Source organism: Cavia porcellus, unplaced genomic scaffold (genome assembly GCF_034190915.1).
Source record: "Cavia porcellus strain 051 isolate PalLab524CR breed Dunkin Hartley unplaced genomic scaffold, mCavPor4.1 scaffold_5, whole genome shotgun sequence".
NCBI classification, from domain to species: domain Eukaryota; kingdom Metazoa; phylum Chordata; class Mammalia; order Rodentia; family Caviidae; genus Cavia; species Cavia porcellus.
Window position 1 is genome coordinate 50,149,494 of NW_026947488.1, and position 14,624 is coordinate 50,164,117.

General features: G+C 42.1%; 1 protein-coding gene across 1 annotated transcript in view; it reads right to left on the reverse strand.

Moving 5' to 3' along the window:
* The window catches only part of Tmc2 (transmembrane channel like 2), a 73,463-nt gene that overhangs the window by 49,175 nt on the left and 9,664 nt on the right, over window positions 1-14,624 (reverse strand). The window contains exons 2-3 of the mRNA XM_063249476.1: window positions 5,929-6,247; window positions 3,474-3,629 (exon numbers count right to left, since the gene is read on the reverse strand). Coding sequence (XP_063105546.1) covers window positions 3,474-3,629; window positions 5,929-6,247 — 475 coding nt within the window. The remainder of the gene's footprint in view (window positions 1-3,473; window positions 3,630-5,928; window positions 6,248-14,624) is intronic.

Consider the following 14,624-nt stretch of genomic DNA (forward strand, 5'->3'; position numbering starts at 1 on the left):
CCTTAAAAACAGATGCGGAAGACAGAACAATGAGAGACATCTGGTGGGGGGAAAGTCAGAGAAATTAGAAGCAGAGAAATTCTTAACTTTGATTGCTGGGTCCCTCTGGAGGACCCACATGGAAAGTATGAGAAGCAGATGAGCCCTGCACACGGTCAGGGAGTCTGGGTGAGGACCTCCGGCCCCAGACGAGATCTGCAACCTGCTAGGATGTTGGAGTTTCTGGGTTGTTGGCTTCTCCAACACTCAGCCTGGGATACATCAGACAAAAACCAAAGCTAGGGAACCCAGTGTTCTGTCATTCTTGGTCCAGAGGTCTTTTGTCAATTTATGTCCTCTTCATTTTTCTAAATCTTCTTTTGTTTGCTTCATATAATTGCAGGGACTTAGCTGTCGTGGAGAGAAGAGGAGAAAGCACATCTACTCCATCCTCTTAGAGGCAGCTTTCTGATCTCTCCAAAGAAAGCAGGCAGTTTGGATAATTTTCTAGGACACTGAGCTTCTTACCAAGCTGAAGGACCCATCTGACTAATTCCATAATTAAAGCAATGTCCTGACGCATGGCTCCTAGAACCCTGATGCCAGTGTCACCACTTGCCTTGTCTTGTTATTAACAATGTCCATGTGCTTCTCCAATTCATCTTTATTCCTTGACTTCATCTCTCAGGGCGCAACACAGTGTAATGGAACAAAATATGTCACACTTTAGTAATAATTACTACTAATTATTCATTATATGTTAACTAGTTTAAAAAGTTTAGATAATTGTTATCTTCGCTTTAACAAATGAGGGTGTGAAGGTCAGAGAAGTTAAGGGAAGGAAACCAGGCTGAGGGTGATTAAGGGGGCAGCCAGAGCCCCGTGGGAGGACGGGGCAGAGGCCTGGACTCAGGTGGGCCCAGTTCCTTGCTGTCGCTCTTGGGGCCTCGCCGTTCTTAGACAAGTGATGCAACAGCTATGTTCAAACTGGCCAGCTGCACGGTGGGGACTGAGACTGAGGCCCATGTTATTGCTTCATAAAAGGAGAATGGAGTCTGGGAATGGCACTTGCAGTCAAAGACTTTGCTGCCTGCAAAAGAAGTCATTTAGCAGGCACAGGAGCTCTTGAAAGTCTGGTAAATTTGGAGAGGCCCTGGAACTAGAGTTCCTGAGTTCAAGTCCCAGCCGGGCCACTGAATGTGCTGCATGACCTTGGGAAAATTACGTGATGGTTCTGTGACTCAGTGTCTTATCAGGAAGATTGGGACACTACAATAATAGTACCTACATCGCAAGGTGGTTGTGAGAATCACTGAAAATGGGGAGCACTCAGCAGAGGTTGCTAGATATTAAAGGAAGAATATTACAGGATGGAAAAGATGCAGCTTGTAAACAGGCATGCCAGTCAGGGGAAGGGACAGTGCCTGGAGATCAGTGGGACAGTGACTAACTCAGCCTGTACAAGGGGGGGGGGGGCTGGGAACTTCCCTGCAGAGGGAGTACTTGGCTGGAGCCTTTCTAGGGGTGTAGAATTAGTCAGGAAGCCGAGGTTTTCTAGGCAAAGGACTCACTAGTGTAGAGTCTTGGAGGCTGCAAGCCTTAGGCCTGGGCCTGGGACAGGCATCTTGGGGAGGGGAGAAGGGAGGCCTGAGAGAAAAGACCCACTGTTGAACCAGGAGACTCGTTGAGCAGGAGAGACCTAGTTTGCTCAGCTTCTCAGCCTTGGTCTCTGCCTACCCTGCCTCTAAGAGGCCCAGAAGGGATGTATGCTTCTGCTCTGGGTGGAACTGTCTTGGTCCCTGAGACTTCCAGCCAGCTGGAGATCTCATTTCCACAAGCATCCAGGTTGCTCTTTTTCCATTGTTAATAAAAGATGCATCAGGTGACACCTGAGTGAGGTGAGGTTCTCTGAGTATGACAGGTGGCCATTCAGCCCCTGACAGGAGGAAGAAGCCAGCCTGGGAGGAGAGGGGAGAAGGGAGTCTGAGGAAGGTGGCTGGGAAGAGGCCCTCTGCTACCCATGTTGAACTATAGTCCAAACCGTAGCTATGAGTCACACAGGTCTATTTTCAGGTCTAAATTATTTTTAATTGTTGCCTTGACAAATAAAAATGTATATACAGTTCTTAAAATACACATGATGTTTTGATAATTATACATATTGTGGAGTGGCTAAATCAAGCTGATTAATAGATACATTTTCTCACTTAGCATTTTTTTGCAGCAAGAACTCCTAATATCAACTTGAGTGATTTTTCAAGTCCACAATATATTAATATTGTTACTATATTGTTCTTAATCTAAACACATTTAAATTTTAAAAGTTCAGTTCCTTAGTATAAATAAAGTATGCATCCTTTTGCAGCTGTGTAGGGGTCTGTGCACCAATCCCAGAGCCATAAAGGCAGAATGCGTGGCAGTGTCTGCACTGTGTTGCTGAGTTCAAACCCTGGCTGGCCCACTTACCTTACTGCAAACTACTTGATAGTTCTGTGACACTTGGTTGGAATCTTTGCTATGTCTCTTGGGTGCATAGAGTCGAAACATGACTGCCAAATCATGCCCCTTAAAAGGATGAGGAGGCCAGGGATATAGCTAAGGGGCACAGTACCTTCATGGCAAGTGTCATGAGTTAGATTCCCAGTACAAAAAAAAAAAAGGAAGCGGGGAGGAGTTGACTATGAATAAATGTGGTGGTGGGGGCTGTGTGTGAGAGAAGCCCCCAAAATGGATTTCACATTGACAAACCCCCAAGGCAGTGGCAGAAAAATAGAGCAGGGGTTTGGGGAAATGTGTTGGGTGGAAATTTTCAGTAGAAAACCAAGTTATGCACTGTGACTTCTGTTTCTTTCTCAAAAGTGCAGCAAGAGTGCTCAAAAGCTTGGTGTGCAGCTTTCATCTGGAAATCAGAGAGGCAGCTGAAGAGAAAACACAAGTGGCACAGGTCATTACTACAGCTGTACTTGAGGAGCACCAGCCCAAGAGTGGTCTTGCATTAGGGATGAGCAAGTAGTGAACACTGAACTTCTTTTACCGCAAGTGAGAGTGAATTACACACGCAGAGATTCTGGGTGTTTATAGAAGGAGGGAGAGAGAGAGAGAGAGAGAGAGAGAGAGAGAGAGAGAGAGAGAGAGAGAGAGACAGACAGAGAGGAGGGGGAGGGGGAGGGGGAGAGTCAGTCATGAAGGAGGCACAGGACCGCACAGGACCACCAAGTGATGCAGGGCACGGGTGGAAGGGCAGTCAGGCTACAGGAGGGCTGGACACAGGACTTCTCTCTCTTCCTTGCCTGCGGCTGGCCAGTCTCAAGGAGTCCTGGGTCCTAAAATGCACCTCCTCCCCTTTCTGTGGTTTCACTGGGGCAGATGAAAAGCTGAATCCCTCTTCTTACCAAGTCTTCTTGGAGCAAAGAGGAGGAAGAGACTTCCATTCCCAAGAGAAGGAGCTGAGCCTGGTGGACATTAATAAACCTGAGTGGTCACCCCCAGCTCACCTGAGCTCAGTCAGCTTCTTGGCCATGGGCCAGGGCTTGTTCCGCACGGTGTTGATGAGCTTCTTTTTTTCTTCCACCTGCTCTAGGATCTGGGCCAGCTCCTCCTCAGACATGGACTCCCCTGCAGAGGTACTGGAGGCCAAGGATGACGATGACCTGGGGCAGAGTCAGAGGAGAGATGGCAAGGCGGTGGGCAGGATGGCGAGGCACACTCCTGACATGCATGTGGGTGACTGAGCCTCCCCGAGACAACTCTGGTTATCAGAGGAGACCATCAATTCTCTCCTGTGGCCCAGTGTACCTCAGGGCTGTCTCCCAAATTTGAGTTCTTTAACTTCTCCCCATAGGGCTTGCTGTTTAGGAGAAGTAGAATGTAAGCTACTTGTACTTTTCAAGTAGTCATGTTAAAGTGGTAAAAGAAATGGATAAAATGAACGTTAACAATACATTTTATTTAATCTAACATATAAGATTATTTGAACATTCACTTCATATAAAATTATTGAGTTGTTTTATAGTCTTTCATACTAGTTTAAAAATCTGTTATTCAGTTTGTACTCATGTTGCATGTTTATTCAGATTTCCATTGAATGTGTTTGATCTGTATTTGGATTTCACAAACTTAGAGCCAAAAAAACTGAAGTCACATATCCAAGTTGTTTCAGACATATTTAAAAGTTTTTCAATAACTTAAACAAGTGACAAAATGTCATTTTAAAGAAATATTTGCATCTTTCCTTTCAAAGCTAATTCATCCTTTTTGTAGAAAAGATACTTTGGCTTCAAAGAGAGATCAAATAAGTTTTTCAACTGCATCTGTTCACCAGGCATGGTGGCACATGCCTGTAATCCCAGCACTTGGGAAGCTGAGGCAAGAGGATTACTATGAGTTTGAGGCCAGTCTGAGCTCTGAAGTGAGTTCAAGGCCAGTCTGAACTGCGTAGTGAAACCCTGTCTCAGAAAGACAAAAAACAAACAAACAAAAACATTTGTTAAAAAAATCTGTTAGATTGGGGGCTGGGGATTTAGCTCAGCGGCATGAGTGCCTGCCTTGCAAGCAGGCAGTCATGAGTTCGATCCCCAGTACCGATAAAAATGAGAAAGACACACACACACAAAAATCTGTTAGTTTCACTACCTCTTATGTCTTAAAATCAAATCAAAATTATATTAAATTAAATTGGGAATTCAGTTTCTCAGTGACACTGGCCATGTTTCAAGTGCTCAGCAGCCACATGTGAGCTGTGGTCACCTTATTGGACAGCACAGCCATAGACAGCTTCCAGAGAGAAATTCCCAAGCAGCATCCTTCCCATCTCCTGCATACTCTGTACTTAGTTGCTACAAGATCCAAGGTACTGTGTGTGTCCTGCACAGTCCTTCTGGTAAAGAAAGTGATTCTCAGCTGAGCCAGACAGCAGCTTGTGGGGCAGGTGGAGAGGGCGAGAAATCTATCCCAGGGCAGCCTTAGAAAGCTTCACAAAGGGAGGAATGAGGGTGTGAGTGCGGCTGACAGTGAAGTTTGAAGACCAGTTTGCAGCAGCTTTGTGAGTTTCAGTTTGTGATTAACCCCAGAGGCGCAGGCAAGCAGTCTCACCTGCTCTTGAGTGTTAGAAGACCTAGAACTCAGGGGCCTCTTACATGCTTCCTGTGAGAACAGTGTGGCCTCTGCATAAGGAGTTCCTTGTGGGGCCTTTTCAGATTTCGCCTGCTCTTCCAGCACTCACTGAAATCTCCCCTTCCCTGGGCAGGAATCCTGATGCCCCAGTGCTCTGTGGCATGGCCAGCACATCCTGTCTTGTGTACACACTGCTTTCTGCCTATCTTAATTGACGCCTCTGTCTCATCTTCCCTGCTAGATCCTCGGCATCTGGGGAACCAGGGCTGAGTCTTTTCATCCTTCCACACCTGGCCATGGCATTCAGCTCAAAGCAGCACTCATGAATCCTGACCGCACGCCAGTTAGAATGAACAGGACACCGGGGACCCCTTAACGACACATTCAACTTCTAAATCGTTAAGGCCACATGTATCTTCTAGCCTCTTAGCTTAAACTGGCCAAGGACAGCCGACATGGGTAACAGAAGGCAATTCTCATGGGTGGCCCAGTTAGTCAGAAGGTGGAGAGGAACAGGGAAGCATCTAACTAAGGGCATGAGCAAAGCCACCAGCTGAAGCTCAGGGCCCTTGAGATCTTGTCTCACACTACGCCTCTCTCCTCCCCTCTCAGAGCTGGTTGAAGTTGAAGAGTGGGCAGTGACCACGCCACCCATGATGCCTGTGAACCCTAAGCCAGCTCTGCCTGGGTACCAAGAGGTGGTCGGTAGCAAAGGTGGGTGGACGGAAGCAGAAGAGCAGCTGCTGCCTCTGACAGAAGGCGGACCTCAGCCCCTCACAGAGGAGGCACGATGAGCAGAAGAGGGGAAAGCACCCCAGAATCTGAGGCATACCACACCTGGGTTTCTTCAGCTGCTTCCTTGTCTCTTCCTTCCCCAGAACCTCTTTGTCCTTCTTTGGGGGTTCTCTCTGCTTCTTGAGGGAAGCCCTCCCGTCTCTCTCCCTCCTGGCCTTGCCAGTCCCTGAAGCACGGCTCTGCTCCTGTCTCTGCAGCTCCTCGAGTCGGTTCCTGCATTCTGTCTGCTTTCTCCGGGGGGACCCGGGCCTTGGCCTGCCGGGGTCCCGCTCCTGCTGGCCAGGCTGGGCTCCACGCCGGCCTGCTGGACCTTCAGCTTTGGGAGCCTGCTTGCTCGAGGGTCTCCTTCCTGACCTGTCACCTGTGGGGGCAGGAAACAGACAGCACTGACCCCTTTGGATGCAGCCCCAGGAAAGTTTCCCCAGTTGAGAAATCTGAAGTTCAAAATGTCCCCTGGAGGCTTGTCAGCTCTGTCAGAGCTCAAACTACGACACCCAAAATATGGTGCAGTGGATTCCAGAGCATTTTACACTGGAGAAAATTAAGACAACTGCAGAGGCTGGAGGTTTCTCCCTGTCCTTCTCCTTCCCTATTCCTCTGAATACGGACATGTGACAGGTGTCCTACTCTATGCCCAAAGAAAGACAAGTCACCTGGAGAGGCCAAGAAAAAAATGACCAGGTGGACCTTGCTAACAACTTCTAGTCAGCTGTCATTATCTTACAGCCTAGTGTTCTCCAGTCCTGCTTCTGCTCCTCTGTCTCTAGAAGTAGTTTTCCTTGGGTCTCTGGGTCCTTACATCTGAAAGCTCCTGTGTCTCATCAAGTCTCCTTGGGGCAAAGAGGAGGAAGACTTCCATGCCCAAGGAAAGGAGCTGAGTCTTTGGACATTAAGAAATCTGATTGGCCATACCCAGCTCAACTGAGCTCAGTCAGCTTCTGTGTTAAGTCATTCTGTATGCTTTTCTCTTGGTAATGTGTCTATGAAAAAGACAGAGCAGGGTGGGAGGGGTGGGTGCATATTCCTAAGTGAAAGTGGGCAATCTGAAAAGGTTACATATCATGTGAATGCAATTAATACCATATCCTGGGAAAGACAAAACTTTAGAGATCATAAAATAACTCATGTTTGGGGCTGGGAATATAGCTCAGCGGGGCAGCTCCTGCCTGGCAAGTACGAGGTCCCAAGTTCAATTCCTGGCACAGAAAAAGAAATCAGTGATTTCCAAGGGTTTGGTAGAAGGAGAAGGTTGAAGAGGTAAACCACAGGGCATTTTGGGACATACTATTATGCATGATACTGTGGTGGTGGGCATACGACCTATATATTTGTCAAAATCCATAGGATGTGCAGCACAAAGAGTGAATATTAATGTAAACTGTAGACTTGGGTGAATAATAATGTATTCATATTGGTTCAACTGTTGAGACAAATGACCATCCCAAAACAAGATGCTAATCGGAGAAACATTTGAGGGAGAAAGAGCAGAAAAAAGGCAATTTGTGGAAACTATTTGCTGCAAAATTTTTATGTACACCAAAAATTGCTCTAAAAATGATATCTATTTTTAAAATGTGAAATGATTGCTCAATGAGCTGCTTAGAGGGAATGCTCAAGAAGGTTTTTATAAGATTAAAGGAGTTCATTTTATTTTCTTCTTTTTCTTCCTTGAGATAGGGTCTCGCTACCTAGTTCAGGCTGGCCTTGAACTGACTATGTAGGATGGGGATGGTGGTACATATAAGTATTCCCAGCACTCAGTAGGCTGAGATAGAAAAATCACCACAAGCTTAAGGTCATCCTGGACTACATGGTGAGTTCTAGGCCAACCTGAATTACAGAATGAGCCCTGTATCAAAAAACTGAAACAAAACATAACTTATTATATAACCCAGGCTGGCCTTGAATTTATGATGATTCTTCTGCCTCAGCCTCCTGATTGCTGGGATTACAAATGTGCATCACCGTGCCAGACCTAAACAAATTTATTTTTTTGGTTTATAAAATAAAAATAAGCAGTCATATAAATTTATATATTCCAAAAAATTCCCAGAATTTAGGTAAAAATTTGCCAAATGAACCAATTTATTATTTAATAAATAATAAATGGTCAGGTATGGTGGTGCACACGTATAATCTCAGCCCTCAGGAGGCTTAGGATCACAGTGAGTTCAAGGCCAGCCTGGGCTACACATTGATTTCAAGGACAGCCTGAACTGCATAGTGAAATTCTATCTCAAAAAACGAAAACAAAACCAAAGGCAAGAAAGAAAAGATTTAATAAACACAACTATGTGGTTGAATAAAACCAATTTCTTTAGTTTATCAGCATTGATTATAATGCTTCTTGGTTATATTATTTCTAGATTCTGTAGATTCATTGATTAAATATGTTAGCATTACTTCTATTTAATGTTTAAGATTATGAAATAGCTAAATTTGTACAAGTAAGTAGATTAATCTGAGCATACAACAATAATTATGTTTTATAATATGCAAGTTGGGATATTTATCCCATATCTCTAAGATCTTTGAGTATCCTAAATCCTTGGACTGATACTAAATTTAGTTAATGGGCTGTTAATTGGATGCTGTATTGTAGAGAAGATCGCCCACCCCAGCCAGTATACTTCAGTTTGTATTTGCCCAGGTAATAGTTCTGGTTACAGTTCCTGTTACTTTTGTTTCTTAGAAATGAGTGGTCACTCTGATGCATAGCTGGTCACTATAATGCCCAACTGACGAGCAATTTTGCCTCTGTACTTCCTGCTTGCTTATCCCATGTAAGCCCAGGCCCTGTTCTCTGGTGGGCTAGGGCTTATTTTGGGAATGATCCCGATCAGTCTGCCTCCAAATCCTGGATGTTGTTTTGATGTTTCTGCTTGCCATTGCAGTATTAGTTAGCTTCATGTAACTATAACAGAATGCCTGTGACAATTAACTTATAAGAGAAAATATGACTCATGGTTTTGGAAGTTCCAGTCCAAGACTAGGTAGATCCATTGCTTTGGGCCTTTGATGGGAGAGCTAGATGGCAATAATAGTGAGTGTGTAGCAGAGCAAACCACTTACTTCATAAGGCAGGAAAGAGAAGAAACAGAGGAAGACTCCCTGGGCCCATCATTGCTCATGAGGGCACATTCCCAATGGTCTAAGGGCTTTCCATAGGACTCGATCTCCTGAAGGTTTTCCTGCTTCCCCATAGTGTCACTTGGGACTGAGGCTGTATTATACAAATCCTTGAGGGTACTTGATGTATAAACTGCAGCAGATGCCTGGATCGTTTCTAAGAGGGAATTCTGAAACATTGACTACTAAGCATAATTTTGAGCTTATGTACTTTTGTTTCTAATTTTTTAAATGCTACAGAGAAGTTATATCTTTGAGTCTGTTTTTGAACATGTTCATTTTTGAATGAATATGTTCACATAATTTTGAAAATTTGCATACAGGATGTGTTTGTACAAAACTGTACAATGTATCTTCATATGTTCTGCTAATCTAAAATGCTAATATGTGATAGTTAACAATGATCCATCTCATGAAATGGGGGTTTATTATGTAAATAGATGTTCTTTTGGTTAAAAGTTATAATCAAATGAAACTCTGCTATAATGATGTTAATGAAGTACAACTTTATATGCAAAGTAAGAAACTGTGTTATTGTTAAGGGAAAAAGAATATTTATACACTAAATTGAAATGGTTGGGTTGTGCCAGAGTAGAAAAGATACACATGAAGAACAAAACCTGAAAGGAAAATAACAGAAGTTTCTCAGAAAAGGAAGTGTGTGTGTGTGTGTGTATGTGTGTGTGTGTGTGTGTGTGTGTGTGTGTGTGTGTGTGTGTGTATATGTGTGCGTGCGCGTTACTGAGGATTGAACCTAGGGCCTTTGCAGTGAGCTGTGCCTCCAGCCCTTAGTATTTTTTATTTTGAGAGAGAGTAATTTGCTAAGTTGTTCAGATGGGGTTGAATTTGCAATCTTGTCTCAGCTTCCCAGAATGCTGAAATCATAGGCCTATGCCACTATACCTGGTTCAGAAAAGGATTTGTTTGGTCTTAGGTTATGGGTATGAAAATAATGAGCCTGAAAAGCTATGAAATATGTAAAAAAAAATCTTAGGAAAGTTCACAATTTTGATGTTTGTTCATATATATACATATATATATTTGTTTTACTGTGTTTACCTTTATCTATATATAAATATTCATTAATATAAAGAATATTTCAAACATAATCTACCTATATAGCAAAGATTTTATATCTTATGTTAATTTTGTATGTCTTATGTTGGTTTTATTATGGCCTTGACTTTTCAATCAAGTTCCCACACCTATGCAAAAGCTAAGGATCTTTGAAAGTAATCATGTTATGTGCATGTTTTAAAATATTTGATTGCCATTTTGAAATGAGTAGCCAAATACAATTTTTAAGAGTTTAAATATCTTGACAGATCTTGGAGATTTTGAATGGACTTCTAGCAAGATGGCAGAGTGGTAAGCAGCAGAGAAAACAGCTTCTCTGAGAGTCACCAGCCAGACGCTAGCATCATGAGGAAGACAAGGGAGGAAGTGGGTCCCTAGGATCAGGGAGAATCTGAAGTGCAAATTGAAGCCCAAAGAGAGAGTAAAAAGAGAAACTTCAAGAAAGACAAAGGTGGTAGCCAGCGGTGCCTTTACCCTGAGACGGAATTCCCTGTGGGAGAGAAGCCATCTGAACCTGTGGATGCACAGTCACTGTGACTGTCATGGCTGGTGACCCCAGAGGCCTCTGCAAAGAGATGCGGCAGTGGAGGTTAGTGATGGACATGGAGGGTGGCACTGGCTAGGCACTGGTGAGTGCAGAGGACTTAGTCCTCCCATGGGGAGAGAGAGATTAGCTGGGAGCCATCTTGGAGTTGGGCTGGATGAGCTCAGAACCCAGAATTGCTGCTGCCTGCATCTAGCAGCTCTCAGATGGGCGCAGATCCATGGAAACTGCTTGGACTGCTGTGAACCCAACATGTCTGGTCTCAGGTAGGTCTGCTGAGATTATCTTCTACTCCACCATAAATCAACTGCTGGCTTGCTGTTAAAGAGGCACAATTCAGGACTCTCTTTCCACAGGCTGTCGACTAGTGAGACAGCCTGGAATCCTGGAAGTGGACTGTTTATTTTTCTTTTTCATTGATTTTTTTCTCTTTTTCCTTCATTGTTTTTATGAGTGTGAAAGTGGCTTTATGGGTATGGTTCTATTCTGTTCTTCCTTTTATCTTCTCCATATCTTTTTCCTTCAGTCTTCTGCACCAGTTTCTCCAAGTTGGTGTGATCTCCTTTTGTCCTCCAACCTTTCTTCTAATCTCTTCTTCCAATTCTCTATTTTCTCCTTAATCCATTTTAAATTTGAACCATCAAGGGCAAAGTTGACACATTATAGACTTATGTATTGCATATAATTATCTGGTTTGTTTTACATTTTATTGTATAACCATAAATCTAGTTCAGACAGTTAAAAACTTCAAATTAAAGGTTAGTACAATTTGTTGTTTTCTAGGCTGTGTTTGATATTATTGGTATCATTATAACCAAAATTGACAAAATGGCTGTTCTAAACAGCTGTTGGTCTTGGTATTCCATGACTGAGATTAACTAATGGTCACAGAAGGTACTGTGCTACAGTAGTGCGAAAGAACAAGGGACTGGGCCAAACAAGCAACAACTTCTCATCTCCAACAAACTGAAGAGGTAGGATCTTCCAACACACTCAAAACTCAAAAACTACCTACACCTGGAGGATACCTCAGAGAAGGAAGCATCACATAAGGGTCATTAATATTACCAATAAAGCAACCCACCATAGACAACTTACAATCATCACCCCAGGAATTAAACGAAAAAAAGAAAGAAAATAAAATGAGAAGACACTTAAGCAAAATGCAACTCTGACATCCAGTTTGCCAAAGGCAAGTCCAGGGGACAATGAGGTGGGACAGTCTGAAGGGACCCCACCAGGTTTCTCTGAAGTGGTAACAGCAAAGCAATTGAATGAAGCGCTAGAAAAAATGAAATCAGAAATAATCTCTCAGATAGCTACAGAGATTACCAAAATATACACCATGCTTAGTGATGTTAGAGCAGACACAGACAAAAAAATAGATGAGCTTAAGAAAATTATGAGCCAGGCGTGGTGGCTCACGCCTGTAATCCCAGCACTTGAGAGGCTGAAACAGGAGGATCATTACGAGTTTGAGACCAGCCTGGGCTACAAAGTTGAGCTCAAGGCCAGCCTGAACTGTATAGCAAGACCCTGTCTCAAAAAAAAAAAAAAAAAAAAAAAAGTAAAGAAAATTATAGAAGCTCAGCATAGGAAGGAAATGGAATCCATAAAGCTGATTCAAGCAGATATCCAGGAGAATCAAAACTCCATTGAAAGTATATGAAGCAAATCAAGACAATGTGAAGATAGGACCTCAGATGTTGAAAAGAGGCTTGCAGTTAGTGACCAAAAAAAAAGAAAGACTTCTCAAAACTAGTAAGAGATCATGAGAAATCAATCCAGCAGCTGCTAGATGAGACAAAGAAGAATAGCTTAATATTGATTGGAGTCAATGAACAAGCAGGAGATACCACAAGTGACATTAAAAAATGTTCACAGACATCATAACAGAAACTTCCCTGGTAGAGACTAAGAATTTGACATACAAATAAATGAGGCATTTGGAGCTACAATCAGCAATGATAAAAAAAAGTCTATATCCAGGCATATCATAGTCAAGATTCCAGAAATTCAACACATGAATAGAATCTTAAAAGCTGTTAGGAGAAGAAACAAATCACCTATAAAGGAAAGTCCATCAGAATCACAGCTGACTTCTTAGCACAAAGGAGAGCTTAGAGGGAAGTACACCAAGTTCCAAAGGAAAACAAATTTCAACCCAGATTGATGTATCTCACAAAACTACATTTCAAAATTGATGGGGAAATTAGATACTTCCATGACAAAGAACATCTGAGGAAATTTATGACCACAAACCAGCCCTCCAAAATGTTCTCAAGGACATTCTAGAAGGAGATAATAAGACTACAGCTCCATGAACCCCAACAGAAGGAATCCACCAGGGAAGGCAAACTATTAGAATAAAGGAAAATAAAGGGGAAGCCAAGAAAAAAATAACATGACAAGGATAAGTAAATGCATATCAGTTTTAACCATCAATTCAATTCACCAGTCAAAAGACATAGCATGATTTATATTTTGGATGGATCAAGGAGCAAGACCCAGGGCTGGGGATTTAGCTCAGCAGCATAAGCACCTGCCTGGCAAGCATGAGGTCATAAGTTCAATTCCTGGTACCAAAACAACAACAACAACAAACAAAAACCCCCCAAACAAACAAACAAACAAAAAGCAAGACTCAACAATATGCTGCATGCAAGAAACACATTTAATTCAAAAAGAAATTCACAGATTGAAAATCAAAGGATGGAAAAAAATACTCCATGAAACAGGAATCCAGAAAAAAGTGAGGGTAGCTATTCTATTTGGAGACAAAATGAATTTCAAGCCAAGATTGGTTAAGAGAGATAAAGAGAATCACTACATCCTCATAAGGGGAACAAGCCAAGAGGAAGAGATAACAATCATAAATATATATACAACAAATACCAGAGCACTCAACTATATAAAACAATTACTAATGGACATGAAAAATCAAATAAGTCCTAATACAATTGTATTGGGAGACCTCACTACCCCACTGTCACAAAAAGACAGATCAACTAGGCAAAAAAATCAATAATGATATATTAGAACTACATCAAACTTTGGGGAAAATGGACTTAGTAAACGTCTATAGAGTGTTCCACCCCCACAACATCAGTCTCCAAAATAGACCATAAACTGGCTCATAGAACATGCTCAAGTAAATGCAAAGGAATTGAAACTATTTCGTGCATACTATCAGAACAGTACAATGAATTGGAAATCCATGCCAGAGGAAACCACAAGAACTTCATAAACACATGAAAATTCAATAGCACCCTACTGAACAACCAATGGGTCACAGATAAAATTAAAGAAGAAATTAATAGTTCAATGATAATGACAATACAACATACTGGAACTTGGGGGACACAATGAAAGCAGTCTTAAGAAGAAAATTTATGGCAGTAAATATCCATATCAGGAAAATAGAGCAAGCACATATGAACAATTTAATGTTGATTCCAAACTTCTAGAAAAAAAAAGAGCAGTCTAAGCCAAAAGCTCATACAAGAAGGGAAATTATAAATATCAGAGCAGAAATTAACACATTGGAGACTAAAAAAAAAAATACAAAGAATCAATGAATTGAAAAGTTGGTTCTTTGAAAGATTAAATAAAATTGACAAACCCTTAGCCATCCTTATAAAAGAAAAAGAAAAGAAAAGACTCAAATCCATGCAATTAGGAATGAAAAGGGCAAAATCACAACACAACATGCAGAAATCCAGAAAATCATCTATACTTACTTGGAAAACTTGTATTCTAACAAGAGGGAAAATACAGAAGAAATGGACAGGTTCCCAAATACATGTGAATTACCAAAGCTGAATCAAGAAGATATAAAAATCCTCAATAACCCAATATCAGTAAATGAAATTGAAGATGTAATTAAAAACCTATCAACAAAGAAAAGCCCAGGCCCTGATGAATTCACTGCTAAACTGCACAAGAAATTTAGAGAACACCTAACATGAGTAGTTCTCAAACTCTTTAA